The following is an 18,065-nucleotide window of genomic DNA, read 5'->3' as shown; positions in this document are numbered from 1 at the left end:
CAAGTTAAATATTTATCATACGATTTAGAAAATAATAACAAGATTCGTCTTAGGTTTCATTCCCCTTAGGTATTTAAGGGTTTTAGTTCATAACTAAATAAGAAAACATCTTAGAAGAATAAAGAATACAAAATATAAAGAAAACCCAAAACTTCTAAAGGGAAATTGAGGAGAGATCTTCAGTCAACCCAAAACTTCTGAAGGGAAATTGAGGAGAGATCTTCAGTCATGATGATGAATCCGGCTTCTAAGATGGATCAATCGGCTTCCTTGGAGTAATTCCTTTCTCCCTATTCTCCGCCTCCCTTTTCTTCTTCCTCTAAGGTGTATTTATAGGCTTTGGAATGCCTTTTTGCCCTCAAAGTTAGCCCTTTCCGAATTAGACTCAACTTGGGCTTGGCAGGGACACGCCCGTGTGACACGCCTGTGTACGATTACTTCAGGCCGTGTTTGAGGCTATCAAATTGACATGGCCGTGTGGTCTGCCCGTGCGAATTGTGCTTCGATTCTTCCAAATTGACACGGTCGTGTAGGCTGCTCGTGTGAGGAAGTCCAGGCCATGTTGAGTTCGTATTTTGGCCCATTTTCTCTGTTTTTGGCCCGTTTCTCGTTCCTTTCGCTCTCCTATGCTCTCCTAAGTATAAAACATGAAATTAAAGCATTAGGAGCATCGAATTCACCAATTCTAATGAGAAATCATCTATAAAATGCATTAAACATGGGGTAAAAATATGTATAATTTACGGTTTATCAATAAACAATATGGGAGAGTTGCCACTGTTGATTTTTATTTCTATGAGGCTCATCAATTTCACAACGAGAATCATAGATTTTAATCTAGAGACACTTGATGACATTGGATACAACGGCCAAACACCTTTGCATGTTGCTATCAAGAGGAACGATTTTGGTAACCACACCTTTTTTTTATAAGAAACATAATGTTGGGTTTTCGTAAGAGCAGAGGAAGAAATATAGGACACAAGACAAGGCAACAAGATACAAGAAAAAAAAATTTACTTGCTCACAAATGTGCAGCAAGGGAGCATATGCCTTTTAGCTCATTTTTGCTCATTCATTCAACTAGAAAATCAATACATTTATAGTCAAATACATCGCCAAATACATCACCAAATACTACCTACTACCACTAAGTAGCCTAGTAACTTGATAAACATTGCTTGTACACATAAACAAGCAACCTAAACTAGTCATTCAACACGTAAACATATCAAGCTATCATTAGCTTATTCATTTTCAACTAGTTTGATTACGATGAAACTAAAGAGAAAACCTTGTTGTTACAGCAAGCATACATGCTCAGCATGTTTACAAGTTGCATGCACTTCATCCAAAAATATTGCAGCAGCATGGTTAGCCAATTTTGTAACACTTCTCCTTAGACTCCATGCTGCAAATACCAATCATTCATCAAGTTTTTTAAGATTGGCACTTAAAAGATGCTTTGTTTCAAGCTGAACCTACTCAAGCAATACATTTTCAACCTTAGCCTTATTTGCAACCAAATCTAACTCACACAATTGACCATACCAGTCTTTTGTACCAAAGATTTGTTCATCAAATGGAGTATTCTCCTCCTTCACAGCCTTAGTTGACAACACATCTTGCCTTATTCCCTTGTTCATTACAATATTGTTTCTTCTTGCATATACAGTTTGCAAGTATAGTTTGCTTACCTTCAGTCTGCCATTTTGGCTTGCAATTCGATAGGCTCACAGTTTGTTGAGCTCTTCGACAGGCTCGCACTTTGCTTACTGTTTTCAACAGGCTTGCAACTTTACAACTCGCATTCAGCTTCCACATGTTGCTGAGCTCGCACCTTTGACAGATTCGTATCTTTGCATACTGTCTTCAATAGGTGTCTTCAACAGGCTCGCAACTATACAGGGCTCTCACTTTTTGATGAGCTCACACCACTTGCTTAACTCATAGCTCGCATTTCTCACTAAGCTCACAGCTTTCACATCTTGCTGAGCTTGCAACTTGCACATTTTTGCTGAGCTTACAACTTGCACATTGGAAAGCTCACATACTTTCCTTGAAACTCCTCCTTTAGCTTATTCAAGCTTGTTTGGGAATCTCACAGGGTTGAGCTGTTACTATCTTCTCTACAAGTAGTCTTAAATGACATGATTTGATAGCTTCTTTCTTTCTTAACAAGCAGCGAAAGCAAAATCAATGGCCCTCAAAGACTTAGGCTCATGATACCAATTGTTAGGGCTTTGACAGCAGTAAATAAAGAAAATAGAGAACACAGAACAATGAAGCAAGATTCAAGAAATATTTTTACTTGATCACAAATATGCAGTAAGGGAGCTTATGGCTGACAGCTCATTTTGCTCATTCATTCAACTAGAAAATCAATACTTTTATAGTCAAATACATCACCAAATACTACCTACTACCACTAAGTAGCCTAGTAACTTGATAAACATTGCTTGTACACATAAACAAGCCACCTAAACTAGTCATTCAACACATAAACATATCAAGATTTCATTAGCTTGTTCATTTTCAACTAGTTTGATTACAATGAAACTAAAGAGAAAACCATGCTTTTACAGCAAGCGTACGTGCTGCAGCATGTTTACAAGCTGCATGCACTTCATCCAAAAATATCACAGTAGCATGGTTGGCCAATTTTAACACATAGTCACTGACCTAAATTATAATCTCCCTCTCACTCACTTCTGTATTTGTTTTTGTTTTTTTTAAATGAAATCTAGAGGTCATGAGCGTAAACCAGAATTGGTCCAAAATCAAGATGAAAGAAGAGGACTCCCCTTCATTATGCATTATGTTATTGTTTAACAAATATTCTATTCTTGTATACATAAAAGATAACAATAAGAAAATACCTCTTTACTTGGCAGTAGAAAAGGGCTCCATCAAGATGGTTGATGAGAGCCAGCACAACCTTCTTGATCTTGCAACTATGAACGGGAATTTACATGCAGTGAAATATAGTCTAAATTTGGTTGAGATAGAGGATTTGGTGAACCCACCTGATGTGGATGGAAACACTGCTTTGCATCTTGCGGAAACCAACTACCATAGCAACGTGGTTACAATTCTCTCTGAAAAAACAAACTTGAAAGTCAGGGCAGTTAAATTCTTGTTGGCATTTTATAGGAGCAAAAGAAGAAAACAGGACTTAGAACAAAGGAGAAAGATGCAAGAAATATTTTACTTAGTCACAAACATACAACAAGGAATGAAAAACTTATTTTCATTGATTTTCATTACCATTAACAAAGCAATACATGCATTTTATAGACAATTTTCTCTACCAAACACAACTACTCAACATAGTAAGTTGTGAAACATTACTTGTACATTAAACAAGTCAACAAAACACATCATTCACTACCTAAACATATCAAGCTGTCAGCTTATTCTTTGTAGTTAAGTTTAATTACAATGTAACTAAACAAAAAATTTATGCAAACATACGTGCTACAGCATGTTTACAAGCTGCATACTTTTCAACAAAAAATTCATCACACCACCTGTTGGTGTTATAAACAAAAAGCAGCCTTGAAACACAGTGGCTTGAACAACAAGGCTCGAGACTTGGCAAACAAACAAGTAGAAATTTGATTTGATGAAGAAGAATGAAAAAAAAAATTTGAGAGAGTATATTGAATGAATGATTCTAATAAATTTCATTAACTTGAACAATGGCATAATGCCAATACAAATACCAGACATTTTGCTAGTCAAAGTAAGGCTTTTATCACCTAAACATTACCTAACTCCACTAATTACATTCAAACTTGAAATACTAAACTTGCACACTTAGTAAAACTGATTTACCAGTTCAAATGTCAACAAAAATACATCAAGTACATTAGAAACTTAGTTCTAGCTCAACTAAGTTTCAAAACATCATTTAAAGTAACAAAATAAACTAAAATGGACAACAACATTGAGCTCCAGCTGCTGCATGCATGGCTCGTGTGCATGTGTTGTTCCTTGGCTGCTTATGCTGCATTGAGACAAACTTCAGCACTCTTCCTTGGTTTCCATACTGCAAACTCCCATTTTCTCTCTTAGTTTGATAAACCTCGACATACTAAGGGGTTTTGTCAAGATGTCAGAAACTTGATTCTTAGAATTGCAATGAATCAGCTCCACCTCTCGAGCTTGCTCCATCTCCCTAACAAAATGAAACTTGATTTTAAAGTGTTTTGTCCTCCCATAGAAGACTGGATTCTTTGTAATTGCAACAGCGAATTGATTGTTACACATGATCCTTGTTGCTTCCCTTTGGTGCAGATTTAAATCAGCTAAAATATTTCTCAGCCAAATGGCTTGGTTGACAGCTCCAGCAGCTGCTACATATTCAGCTGCAGTAGTTGACTGAGCAACTACATTTTGCTTCTTCGAGCTCCAACAAAAGATAGCTGAGCCAAGAGTGAAAACATACCCTGAGGTACTCTTCATGTCATCCATCGAGCCAGCCCAGTCACGATCAGTATAACCAATCAATTTTAGGCTTTCAGCCATGCCATACAGTATTCCATAACTCAGGGTCCCTTTGATGTACCTGAGCACCCTTTTTGCTGCTTGAAAATGCTTCTCATTGCTGCAATGCATGAATCTCGAGAGTAAACTCACAGCAAACATAATATCTGGCCTAATGCCTATCAAATTAAGCAAGCAACCTACCAAGCTTCTTTAGACAGACTCACTAACTTGTTTAAAGTCTCCTTGGCTTGATAGCTTCTCTCCAATTGCAACTAGAGTGCTTGTTGCCTTACAGTTTTGCATAGAGATTTTGGTTAAGATTTTAGAGGCAAAAGCCTTCTGACTTAGGAAGATTCCATGTTGATTATGTGACACCTCCATGCCAAGAAAATAGGCCATCCTTCCAAGATCAGACATCTCAAACATATGTTTCATTTTGACTTTGAAATCAGCCAGCATTGCTCGGTCTCCTCCTGTCACCAACAAGTTATCAACATACAGGGATACAATGAGCTGAGTTTGTATTCCTTCCTTCTTAACATACAATGTTGGCTCACTAATGCTCCTTTCAAATCCCAAACTGACCAAGTAGCTATCGATTCTACTATACCAGGCCCTTGGTGTCTGTTTCAAGCTATACAAGGCTTTATTCAATCTGTACACCATATCTTCTTTACCAGCTACTTTGAAACCTTGAGGTTGCTCAACATAGATCTCTTCTTTAAGGAATCAATTTAGAAAAGCTGACTTCACATCGAGCTGGTGAATTTTCCAATGCATTTGTGATGCTAAGGCAACCATCAGCCTGATGGTGTTAGCCTGGCCACTGGTGCAAAGGTCTCCAAATAATCCAAACCATACTTCTGGTTGAACCCCTTGACAACTAGCCTTACTTTCAACTTGTTCAAGCTTCCATCAGCATTTTGCTTGGCTCGAAACACCTATTTTACCCCAATGATCTTCCTGTTGGTCGGTCTTTCAATAAGTTCCCAAGTCTAATTCTTCTCAATCATACTGATTTCATCAGTCTTTGCTTGTTTCCAGCTTTACTGAGCTTTAGCCTCTTCAAAGCAGCTTGGTTCCACCATGGCAACTTGAGCTCTTTCATAAATCTCAGCCAATGGTCTAGTCCCTCTGATTGGTTCATCATCAATGTCCATTTTAGGACTATTCTGATCAGATTCAGTTTGATCTACTACAAGGTCTTTAGAAACTGCCTCTGGCTCATTCTTCTCCCAATTCCAACATGATTTTTCATCAAACATTACCTCTATGCTAACAAGCACATTGTTTGTTGAAGGATCCAAAATTCTATAGCCCTTCTTGACTGTACTATAGCCTACTAGAACACCAGGTTGAGACTTATTGGCCAACTTGTCCCTTTTCATAGCTGGGACTTGTGCATAGCATATGCAACCAAAGACCCTCAGGTGAGCCAATGATGGTTTGAACCCGAACCAAGCCTCAAATGGAGTTTTGTGAGCCAAAGCCTTAGTTGGAAGCTTGTTTTGGATGTACACAGCAGTCTTAACTGCCTCAACCCACAAGGTTTTTGGTAAATCCTTCTCAAACATCAAGCACCTGGCCATATCCATTAAGCTTCTATTTTTTCTTTCACTAATACCATTCTGTTGAGGTGTATAGGTATTGGTGAGCTGGTGTTTGATGTCTGCTTCATTACAAAAGGCTTGAAACTGAGTTGAGGTCTACTCAGTTCCATTATCAAACCTTATGGTCTTAAGCTTGCAGCCTATCTCAGTTTCTGCAACAGCCTTGAACTTCCAAAAAACTGAGGCCACCTCTGATTTGTACTTCAAGAAAAAAATCCAATAAAATCTCGAGTGATCATCAATAAGCAGAATGAAGTACCTGCTGCCATTCAATGACTAAGTCTTCATTAGACCACACACATCAGTGTGCATAAGCTGTAGCCTTTCTGTGGCTCTCCAGGCCTTGTTTGAAGGAAATGGCAACCTGGCCTGCTTTCCTAGGTGACATACCTCACAAACCTCTTCTTTTTTAACCGAGTTGGTGAAGCTTTCAACCAAATCCTCTTTAACCATCTGAGCCATCGATCTGAAGTTGACATGGTCAAGTCTTTGATGCCATAGCTTGGGTTCATTTGAAGAAATAGTGTAGGCACTATTTAGGCCTTTGTTCCAGTCCACAATAAAGCTTTTATCTGACATGGCTACTGTCATGAGCTTGGATCCACTTGGATCACTAATTTGGCACTCTTTGTCTTTGAATAGAACAGTATAGCCTTTCTCAAGCAACTGAGCTATGTTAAGCAGGTTTCTATCAATCTTAGGCACCAATAACACATTTGAAACTAGATTTTTTCCTGTAGGAGTGCTTATCAGCACATCTCCCTTGCCTTCTGCCTTGATGAAGTGACCATTCCCTGCCTTCACCTTAGTTTCGAATCTTCTGTCTATTGACTTGGATATGGCAGCATCAGGTGTCATATGATTGGTGAAACCACTGTCTATGAGCCATCCCTTTGTGGCCTTCTCCTTAGCAGCTGAGCATAAAACTACAAAAACTTGCTCCTCATGGTCACTGCCCTCTTCAGCTATTTGAGCCTTAGCCTTTGGCTGTTATGGTTGATTCTGCTTTGGTTTGCCTTTATTTTTGCAAACCTTTTCAACATGGCCTAACTTTTTACCGTATTGGCACTGCACATCTAGTCTAAACCAGAAACTAGCCTCTGGATGACCAGGCCTTTTACAATGCTTGCAGAGTTGATCCCTTCTTATTGGAGCATTTGACTTAGACTTGTCTCTTCAAGTCTTTTTGCCTTTGTAGGCAGAGCTGCTCAAGGTAGGTTTGGTTTTGGCTTGGAAAGCACCTTCTTGGTGCTCCTCCAGTCTGCTAGCTCTCTTTTGCTCTTGCGCATAAAGAGCATTGATCAGCTCTATCAAGGAGATGCTGGTCAGGTCCCTTGAGTCTTCGAGGGAAGATATTTTTGCTTCATACCTATCTGGTAAGGTTGAGATCACTTTCTCCACTATCCTTGCTTTACTAAATTGCTCTCCAAGGAGCCTTATGCTGTTTACCATAGCCATAATTCTATCTGAATACTGCTTGACAGTTTATTCCTCGTTTATCTTCAAATTCTTGAAATCCCTTCTCAAATTCAGTAGCTGTTGTTGCCTTGTCCTCTCTGTCCCTTGAAACTCTTCTTTCAATCTGTCCTAAGCCTACTTTGGTGTCTCACAAGCCATAAACCTGGTGAAGATGACATTTGATACACAGTTTTGAATATAGGACATGGCTTTGTGCCTCTTTGTCCTTTCATCAGCATGCTGCCTTATTTGAGCCACTGTTGGATTGGCTCATAATGGTGCTGGTTCAGCATTCGAGTTTACAACCTTTCACAGATCAAATGCCTGCAGGTAGGTCTTCATCTTGACCTCCCATATGTGATAGCCTTCTCCATTAAAGACTGGTGGTGCAGCTAGTGAAAAGCCTGATAAAGCCATCGATTTTGTAGTTAGAAAGAAACAGGTCTACTGAGATTATAGCTCTAGATACCAATTGTTGGTGTTATGAACAAAGAGTAGCCTTGAAACAAGTGGCTTGAACAACAAGGCTTGAAACTTGGCAAACAAACAAGTAGAAATTTGATTTGATGAAGAAGAATGAAAAACAAAGATTTGAGAGAGTATATTGAATGAATAATTCTAATGAATTTCATTAACTTGAACAATGGCATAATGCCAATACAAATATTAGACATTTTGCTGGTCATAGTAAGGCTTTCATCACCTAAACATTACCTAACTCTACTAATTACATTGAAACTTGAAAGACTAAACTTGCACACTTAGTAAAGCTGAAATACATCAAGTACATTAGCAACTTAGTTCTAGCTCAACTAAGTTTCAAAACATCATTTAAAGTAACAAAATAAACTGAAATGGACAACAACATTGAGCTTCAGCTGCTGCATGCATGGCCCGTGTGCATGTGCTTTTCCTTGGCTGCTTATGCTGCATGGAGACCAACTTCAACACCACCATGGTTGGACTTGGCCATTTTTCAATAATTCTCCACTCATTATTGAGGAATGGAGCTACAAAATGTACTACATTACTTTTTACACTGATCTTGCAGTTGAAATGTCACTTTTCTTGATTGATTATATGCAAATTTTTTATGTTATTCCTTGAAGCACTTAACCTTAAAAGCATTAAACGGCGCCTATAAGTTCATGAATCCTGAAGATGTCCATGAAAATCCCCAGTTAAATGATATGAAAGTGAAGATCCCAGCCAAATTTGGCTGAAAAGGTCGGCGAATGGCTGACATGATTGTAATAATGTTTACCCTTTTAGCTACATTCAGGTTTACAGCGGCTTTCACCATTCCGGAAGGGTTTAAAATGATAAACCAAATACGAGCATGGCGGTTTTGATTAGTAAAACAACATTCAAGGCATTTGTTATCTCTGATAGTATGGCCATGACTTCATCCATTACAGCTGTAGTTATTGTGTTCTGGTCATCGTCACGTCGAGACGTCGAGTCCTTCATGGATACCCTTCCATTTGCCATTGGTTTCACCTGGATCTCACTCATAGCAATGGCGATAGCATTCGTGAGTGGATTATTCATGGTGTTACAGAAAACACTATGGTTGGCCACATTGGTTTGTGTCATCAGGTGCGTTGCTCCTATCTTTCTTTACATATTTGCTCCAATATTCCTTTTAGTGCTTGAAAGGGTTAAAAAGTCTGGAACCTCACATAGCCAAAGACAATCCATTTTTGCTTAATGTTCGTTTGATGAGGATATTTGTTCAGCAGCAAGGCCATTCTGTGTGTGTCGGAGGTTATGTTATTGTTGTCGTCGAGAACACCAACGATCTACTGCATCTTCTTGCTTGGACTTTTAGCCTGTGTGATTCACCTAGTCTATAGATTCCATGTACAGGGGTTGGGTTGATTTTGGGTGCATGACTTGAATTAATATGCATCCCATTAAGTTTAGAATTTTTTTTATTTGAGTTGTTGAGATTAGCCCATAAAAAATTTGGATCAGAAAGTTATTTGGAATTTCTTATTGATCATTGTATGTTAATGTTAAACTTTTAATAATTAATAGGATTATATATGTCAGGAAGTATCTAATTTTTTTAAATAACAAAATTTAATTTTGTATAAATTAACTTTGAGATATGAATACTTGAATATTTTTTATTTAAAATTTGATCCTTCCGTGGCAATTATTAAAAGATTAAAATAAATATTTTAGTTAGCAATATTTATAATTTTTATTAATTTAGCCCTATCCTTTAAAAATACGTAAAAGTCAGAAAAAAATAGAAAACTTCAACAAAATTCAATTTTGAACAAATCCAACTAAAATAAACAAATTAAATTATTTGCTTTATTCCATCTTGTAATTGTAATATTATTTATATGCAAGATTAATGAATTAATTCATCATGAATGAATTTGATGCATTCGTGTAATGCAGTTGATGAGCATAATTTATATATAATTAAAGAAGATAATGAAATGGCTACACAAGTTCATTTGATGTCTTATTATTTTGAATAGTTAATGAGTCTAATTACAATAATTAAGGCAATGATCACAATCGAAAACCGATTTTGCAGAGAAGATAAGATAAAAATTAAATCATTGATTCCCTGTTTTCCATGCTTCCGAAGTAAGGTTTTTCATTGCTTCAATTTGTTGCTAAAACCTTTAATATTTGAGCATCCATATCAATGGCATTAATCAAGGATTTCGTTTGTGTGCAATGCCCTTAATCAAGGGCATGGTTTACAGATTTAACTCAGAGACCTAATCATCCATTCCTCTAGGTTCTTCATGCTTTTACTAACTATTTCATGGGGGTTGTATTCCAAGTTTTATTCTTCTTCTGTACCTTCTGCTTCTTCATCTTGCTCGAGGTAGACTGAACGTAAGTCATTTGACATGCCTTGATAATGCATCGAACATGCGGATCCTCTGTTGGAATTTTAGTCAGCAAAGTCTTTGCAGACTTGGGATCCCCTGAAGCCAAAAGGGCTTGATACATCCTGCCAGAAAACCCAACAATTCAATCTATCAAACACAGACAACAGGTTTATGAAATAGTTCGACCTTCAGAAGATGGTGAATGAAGAACACAGACATCAAAATCAAAGCAACAAAGGCACAAAAGAAGACCAACGGAGGATTGCTAACCTCAGGAATGTTAAAACGTTGCAATGAAGGCCAGCTGCCTGGTATTCTCTCCAAATTAGAAGAGAGCTCTGTAAATCTTTAGCGTTTACGCAAGAAGCAAGGAGAAAATCAAGACTTTTACGAGAAGGAGTAAGGCCTATTTCGTCCTTCATGGCTTGAAGCAAAGCCAGGCCAATCTGTAAATCGTTTGGCTGCCTCTCTGCAATTACACTGAATACCTACTCAATCAGGAGATGAAAGCATGTAAGTTGAAGGCAAATGCAATCAATTGCTAATAATGAAAAAAAGAACTTAGTATAGCAAACTATAACAGCATTAGAGATAAACACATTGGATAACAGATTAATAAGAGGTACAGAAAAGCAAAAGGCACAAAATATTTGCCAACCATTATCTGTAAAATTCATAAATACATTTGGAGATAGAAAGTTATGTTCTTTTTTTCATTTTTTCTAACCTCATAATCACCAAGTGCTACTACCAAGAGTTCAAGCTTGTGTTTCAGGTTTCAACCATACTAAGATGGCATTACTTAAGTACATGCAAAATGAAGAAAGGAAATTGCGAACAAACCTCGTCGAAAACAGCATCCAAAGCCAAATCATCCTTATGAAACTCAACCTTAAGCTGCTTGAGCAATTCAAGAGCCAATCTAAGATAAAACAAGGAATTAACAAAGATAACTAAACATAAATCCACCAATAAAGCAAAAAGAAGAAAGATACAAGATAACAATATCAAGAGTTTGAACGATGAGAAGGCTGCTAAAGTAATTAAATGCCCCAGAAAATGAAGAATATTGTGTTATCTAACCTTAAGTGCTTATTTGTAACACAATGTACAACTGCTCTGCAACAGCCATCAAACCAATAGTCTGGATCATGTAATTCCTCCAATAGTTGAACTAATATATTCACATCTCCCTCAGAAGTAAAATGCTCCTAATCGATGGTTAAGATGATAAATAACATTATTGCAGTTATAGGAAAAAGAAAAAAAAAGGCTGTCGTAAACTTACAATGAGAGAGATAACAGGTTTAGGCTCCAAAGTGCCCCCATTTTGCTTGATTTCCTTGTAAATATTTAATGCATCAGGCATCATCCCACTACAAGCAAGGGCTGATGCAAGTGCACCTTTGATCTCGTTCAGGCTATTAAAAGGTATCCCTTTGTCTAAGACTACCTAAAATATAAAATAGTACCATTTAAGACCATCAGGACATCAAAATGGGTCTAATGCATAAATGGTACTTGAATTATGTTCCATAAAATCTCGTACTTGAGCAGAAGATTTATTCATGCACGTAAGCTACATTCTTTTAGCTCAATGTGCTTATTTAAAAGATGTGACTTCTCTAGCTAAATGCTTATATACCTGTTTTGCCTTCTCAATTTGCCCACAAGCTGTATATGCATTTATAAGTGCCATAAAAATATGCTTTGTGACTTGAATTCCAGCAGCCATCATTGCTTTGTAGTACTACAAGCAATCACCAAATTACTTCATCACTTTAAGTGAAACTCACAAGAAAAGATATCTTTTAAGAATTTCATCAATGCCAAACCATCAGTTGCATTAAGAGAAAAACAGCAGACTTTCAGAGAAAAGCATAAATGAATTTACTTAACTTTGAACAAACAACAAGAAACCTACCTTTGTAATATCCTCTTCACAATTGCAGTTGGCTATTAGATAGCTATAAGTATGAGAATCTGGTTTTACATCTTCACTTTCCATTTGCTTGAGTACCATCATGGCACCACTAATGTTGCTCTGAAAAATATTAGACAAAATAGAAAGAGAGACAGGTAAGATTAGAGATCGGAATCAGATGAAAGGTTAAGATAGGATATGAATTCATGACATTTCTGTAGTCAAGTAAGTCTTGCTTTTACTTGCAGTTGTGCAGAAACATCTCAGAGATTAGGACCATGTCACATCCTTAAAATGTTCATCTCTTAAATAAAGAGAAAAGTATATATTTAAGCATATTTGTCATACATACCCTCTTTTCTCACTATCTAGGACATACTGCAGTAAAAAGAGTGCCATACTCACGCATAGGCCAAAATGCAGAAGCTAGGACTGTGTGGTAAAGAATACAAGTTTCCCAAACTAGAAAATAAAGGGAAAAATAAGAACTAAAATAGTGGGACCTTTCAAGGTGCAGAGAAGGTTACCTCTCGAAAGTATCCTGCAAGTATAGTATTATAGATAGTAGATGTGGGTGGGATATTTAATTTCTTCAAGTCATCAAGCATTGCATATGCTCCGTTGAACTACATTTAGCAAAAAAGAATATACAAAACAACTTAATTAAGCTTTCAAACATTGGAAAACATTGGTTTGGAACAAGTCGTTGTAGAAATAAACAAAATAAAACAATCAACAAGAAGCACATTTTGCTGACAAACAGAAACAAAAGAGAAATTGAATTGCATCTTACATCTTTCATTTTCACGGACAAATTTATCATACTCCTGAAAGTCTCCCTGGTGGGCTTCACATTATGGCAGCCAATCAAAGAATAAATTCGCCGAACCTTATAATGAATTAAAACAAAAAAAAGGGCAAAATAAGTCAAGTTCATGATGCTAGTTAATAATCAAATAACAGGATAATTCAAATGGTGCATGAATTAATGACACCCATGAGCAACATTTCAGAATGACTCAAAGCCTCTTATCTTAAACAATATCAAATTTGACAAATGAAGTAACTAAGATCCATTTTACCAAGTAACACTTGCCCAGATGAACCAATGAAACCAAAATGAGACGTATATTGGAGTCAAAGATATTTAAATATGTACAGTATATGACACTAAAAGAACATCATAAGCACAACAGAGTTTGACATATCATACCAAATTATACTCATAATTTTCTTCACTAGCATGCAATATGCTATGTAGCATCTCTATAGACAAGCTCAAACCCTCTTCACACATCTGGTCAACTATGTCAAGAGCAAAATGTACCTGCATTGCAATAAAAGAAAAGTTGATTATGAGAAGTTCACAAAATAAATGCTTTTAATTTGTTTTCTAGGCCAAATGCTAGGTTACATAATAGAAAATCCCATAGCCCGTTCTTCAAGCTCCCCAATATTTGGTTATGGCCATACAAAACCCAAGTATAAATCCCATAAGATTTTACCATCAAAAGTGTTTGCAAGGCAATAGCCCTAGAACAATTTAAATGATGCATGGTTCTAAAAGTTCTAAAATTTGGACTTTTTGCTCCTTTTGCTTGAAATAAATCTTGTCATACCTTGTGTAAATCACAGCAATAGGTAATAAGCTTCTCATATGATGCGGATGAAGGTGTTATCTCGAATTTCATGTGCAAGCTTTTGAATTTCAAAAACAAATCCTCAACCTACAATAGGCAACAAGTATAAAGAGACATAAAAGGAATAGGAAGCTATAAGACTAGAAAATGACTTAATTGCCTACAAGAACCTTTTTAACTCCCAAATTTTTAATTTTCAATTAAAAGAACCTACAGGCAAGTGGCAAGAAACATTCACAAGCAAGATTGCTTACAAGCAGGATGTATGTCAATAGTTTTAAACATCACCAAGAAACTGGGCATATTACCTCAGAAATATCAAAATTATCGATTAAAGGTAAGGGCTTAAAAGACATTGCTTCCAAAAATGAACCCTATAATACTAAAAAGAAGCACAGCTGAAGATCTATCTTTAGTTTTAACCAATTTATCTATCTCAAGGTCGTTCCTACAAATTTGCTGTCGAGTTAGTTTCATAAAATTGGATTCCCTACTTCGTATGACAAAATCAGGCCAAATTATATTGTCATCAACTAGGCCACAAACTGGTGTCCAACGAAAGACATCATAACACTGTTGTAATACTGCTAATAGAGTTTAAGGTGTCATAACAATATTGCTAAATCAAATTTTCTATTTTAACAAACAAGCAAAACTGCATGGGTTTCATAGAATCATGGTACGAAGGAAATTACCAGCAGCTTTCATGAGAAGTTCCTCACCGCTAAATTAGGAATGGCACTGACATAACTAAAGATGACCCTTGAGATATCAGCCATTTTGTAATCTGCATTACCAAATTTACCATATTAAAAAATGCATACAAGAGAAGATGCATAGTTTTTCCAAATTTTTAATCTTCCATCAGAACCTAGAGTGTTTTAAAACAGCTAAATATCAGGAGTTACAGGATCAGAACCCTCCATCTTAGAGACAGGCAGGGATTCCACGTACTTAAAACATGATAGTAGAAACAGAACTTATGCATGCATCAAGCTCTCACCATGAAATTAATTCCCTAGGAAACTGCTAAATTATTAAAAAAATAAATCAAATTTATGAAAGTGAATCATTAGAAATTTATGGTTTCAAAGATACCAACCAACAAAAGGGTGTTTTTGGAAAGAAAACCAGATCAGTTACAAGTTTTCACCAATTACTTAAAAGGATAAGAGTTAGAAGCCTACCCATTAGATGAAAAAAAAGTAGAACAATTAACATACCATTGTTTTTTAACGTCCAAAGGAATTTCTCAGCAAATGAATCAAATGATAGCCTCCCCAATGATTCAAATATATTTGCAGCTACGTTCACAGATGAAATTCTTGTTATATCAATAACCTCTAAAAGTTGCATGATGTCCTTCCTTCCACTTTCACAAAGTGCTAACAAATAATTTTCTGTAAGATGGGAAAAAATGTTGCAAACTCAGTAATGGTAAAATTTTGGCCCCCTTGATTGCATAAGATGAAAAACGTACCAGAAAAAAGGAGGAAAAGAAAAAGCTTGATTGGCAAATAAAGTGGATATATTCAAATTAAAATCATTAGATAATAACTAAAAAAAATGATACAGACATCTGAACCTAGCTCCATACCTTTTAATTTAAAATCATCTTCCTCATCGGCAGCTACAATACAATTACAAAGTTCTTGGATCTTTTCTTCATTATTGACTCCTATCCACAACAGCATCTCATAGTAACCTAACCTAGTAACAGAACTCGGATTCCCTTCTTTGATAGGTCCACAGAAAAAAAAGAACTCTTCTACCATACCCATGTCAATAAAATACATAAGGAATGGACCGTATGTGCCCTCCTCTACCTGAAATCCCCGTTCCCTCATTTTCTTAAAAGTCTTAAAAGCCTCAGACATATGTTCTAAAGCATCATCTTCATCATTGCTGGTCCTAGCCTTCTCCAGGCAAACTGCTATTAGAGCATTGTACTCTTTCAAACCAGTATCTCTTCCCATTTTATCAAAAAACTCTATAGTAGCTTTTGTGCCCAATTTATCTCCACACATCTTTATTAACCGATTAAATCGACCAGACTGGGTTTTCTTGAACACCCATTTCTGCTTCCTTTCACGTGAAAGTTCTTTCCTCCTAAAGGATATGTTATAGTTAGACGCATTTGAAAGCCAGGGTATGTTTAATACTCTCCCTAAAGAACTCCCATTATCCATCATTTTTTCGATATCCTTTGAACTTTCTGCAGGACCAGCTGCACGCAGAATATAATACATGATTTAATCCACAATGAATGAACTAAAACTGCTTTTCCTTTTCCCAAAATAAAATATAGAAAGAAAAAAAAAACTTTTAAATTTAGCTATTTAGAAAGATAACTGAAAACTTCAGGTTCCTAACCATGTACTTGCTAATTAAAGAGCATATTCTACTTGAAACAATTATCTACATGCAAGTGCAATTTTAAATTAAATGATAATAGCAACTTACTCAAAATCCGTGCAAGTACATGCATATATGAATACATGTATGTATATGCATATTGCATTCACATAGAGAAAAACATTCTTCTTGATTGCTATCCATTTGCAAGTACAATCTCTTATTAAGTAAATAACTTTTCTCAAGACTAAATCAAGTAAATAAGTTTCCAAATGTGTAACATCAGACCAGGAATATAAAAACACATTCAAATTTCACCTTTTTTTATCCTTATGTTTCTCAAAATAAGCTGAAGGAACATAACTGGCATGCTATGAATCTATGACTAATGAATACTTACTACATAATATAGAATGTAGCTCATCTGTGAACCCCCCGATTGAATTCTCTGCATTAACCACGGTAAAATCAAGACTTCAGATTTTACACTTAAAAATGACACATTTCACTCAATTCTCCGCCAGACCACAACTAAACCGACACAGAACAAAACCAGAAATATATATTTCAATTAAAACAACAGAGTTCAACGAATTCTTAAATACCGGAATCCAATAAAAAAAACTCACTTAAAAACTACAGGTTGCTGAATGCTCTAAAAGCCAGAACCTTAAAAACTACGATTTTCACTTAAAGACGAAAATTTTCATTAAATTCTTCAGTACCAGGAACTAAAACAATACAAACAACAAAACCCAGAGTCCAGAAAACCAAAGGAAAAAGAAAAAGTTAAACATTAAAAAACAAACCAGAAGCTGAAGCAGGTTGTAGCAACCAGCTGTGAAGGCTACCATCATTGGCGGGATTCTTGGTAGGTTGAGGTGAACGTATTCTGAATGAACCGGATGATGTGGATGGGGATGAGGATGGGGCTGATGAGGTGTCAAGCGACAAGACGAACTGTTTTAGGGGTTTGTCACCGGAGGGTAAAGAGGAGGACTCTTTAGTGGCCTTTTTAACGGCGGTTTTAAATAAGGAGCTAAGGGTTTTGGCTTTAGAAGCGGTCATTTGATACAGAGGTTTTGGAGCTCACATGAAGGCTGAAGGCTGAAGGTGAAAGGGTTTGGGCTTTTGCGAGCATCTTAAAATTTGAGTTATAATAAGTATATAAATAGAATTAGAATATATGTAATATGTCAAGAGATGGGATTAAATTACTTAGGAGGTGTTGTATTATAAGGAGGAGATCAAATTAGTACCTTTATTATAAAATAGATTAATTTAATTTTATACTATTAAAAATAATTTAATAAGTCTAAATTATAACAAAGTTAATATTTGTTGTATAAAAATATTTGGAAAATTATTTTTTTCAATTACTTCTCAATTTTAAATAAAAGATTTTATTTATAAAAGCATAAAAATTTTAAAATATTAACTATGTTAAACAATAAATAATTTTTAAATAGTAAATGTTAACTCTATTCCTATTTAAAATTATTTGATTGTTTTTAATAATACGAAGGCTAAATTAATCTATTTAATAATAAAAAGATTAATTTAATCGGGTCAATTCTACCAAAATAACCCACAATCCAAATGTTTTGCCTCTAATGCAGGCCATACAAATGAGAGCTAGAGCTTTCAAAAGGCTTCAAGGTCTATCCAGTGCAATCATCTTTGTTAATAGATTCGAAGCGAGAATAAAGAACCTATAAATAAT

At 35.9% G+C, this 18,065-nt stretch overlaps 1 protein-coding gene across 3 annotated transcripts; it reads right to left on the bottom strand.

Moving 5' to 3' along the window:
* Positions 1-10,152: 10,152 nt before the first annotated feature.
* LOC108464761 (pentatricopeptide repeat-containing protein At4g04790, mitochondrial) lies at positions 10,153-17,517 on the bottom strand. Of its 3 annotated transcripts, XM_017765035.2 has the most exons (16): positions 17,152-17,517; positions 16,743-16,790; positions 15,585-16,214; positions 15,211-15,387; positions 14,710-14,774; positions 13,967-14,074; positions 13,561-13,674; positions 13,141-13,236; positions 12,875-12,973; positions 12,348-12,467; positions 12,069-12,173; positions 11,712-11,876; positions 11,507-11,634; positions 11,267-11,345; positions 10,694-10,911; positions 10,153-10,545 (listed from the first exon to the last, which is right to left on the bottom strand). In XM_017765035.2, the coding sequence occupies exons 1-16, from the start codon at positions 17,408-17,410 to the stop codon at positions 10,347-10,349; spliced, it is 2,610 nt and encodes an 869-aa protein (XP_017620524.1). In that variant the 5' UTR covers positions 17,411-17,517; the 3' UTR covers positions 10,153-10,346. The 3 variants fall into 3 exon arrangements, with proteins under 3 accessions (XP_017620524.1, XP_052886334.1, XP_017620525.1); XM_053030374.1 differs by lacking the exon at positions 15,585-16,214; XM_017765036.2 differs by lacking the exon at positions 16,743-16,790.
* Between the last annotated feature and the right edge of the window lie 548 nt (positions 17,518-18,065).

The sequence above is a fragment of the Gossypium arboreum genome, chromosome 1 (assembly GCF_025698485.1).
Source record: "Gossypium arboreum isolate Shixiya-1 chromosome 1, ASM2569848v2, whole genome shotgun sequence".
NCBI lineage: Eukaryota > Viridiplantae > Streptophyta > Magnoliopsida > Malvales > Malvaceae > Gossypium > Gossypium arboreum.
Note: the sequence above shows the minus strand (reverse complement) of the source record. Positions and strands in the feature narration are given on the sequence as shown.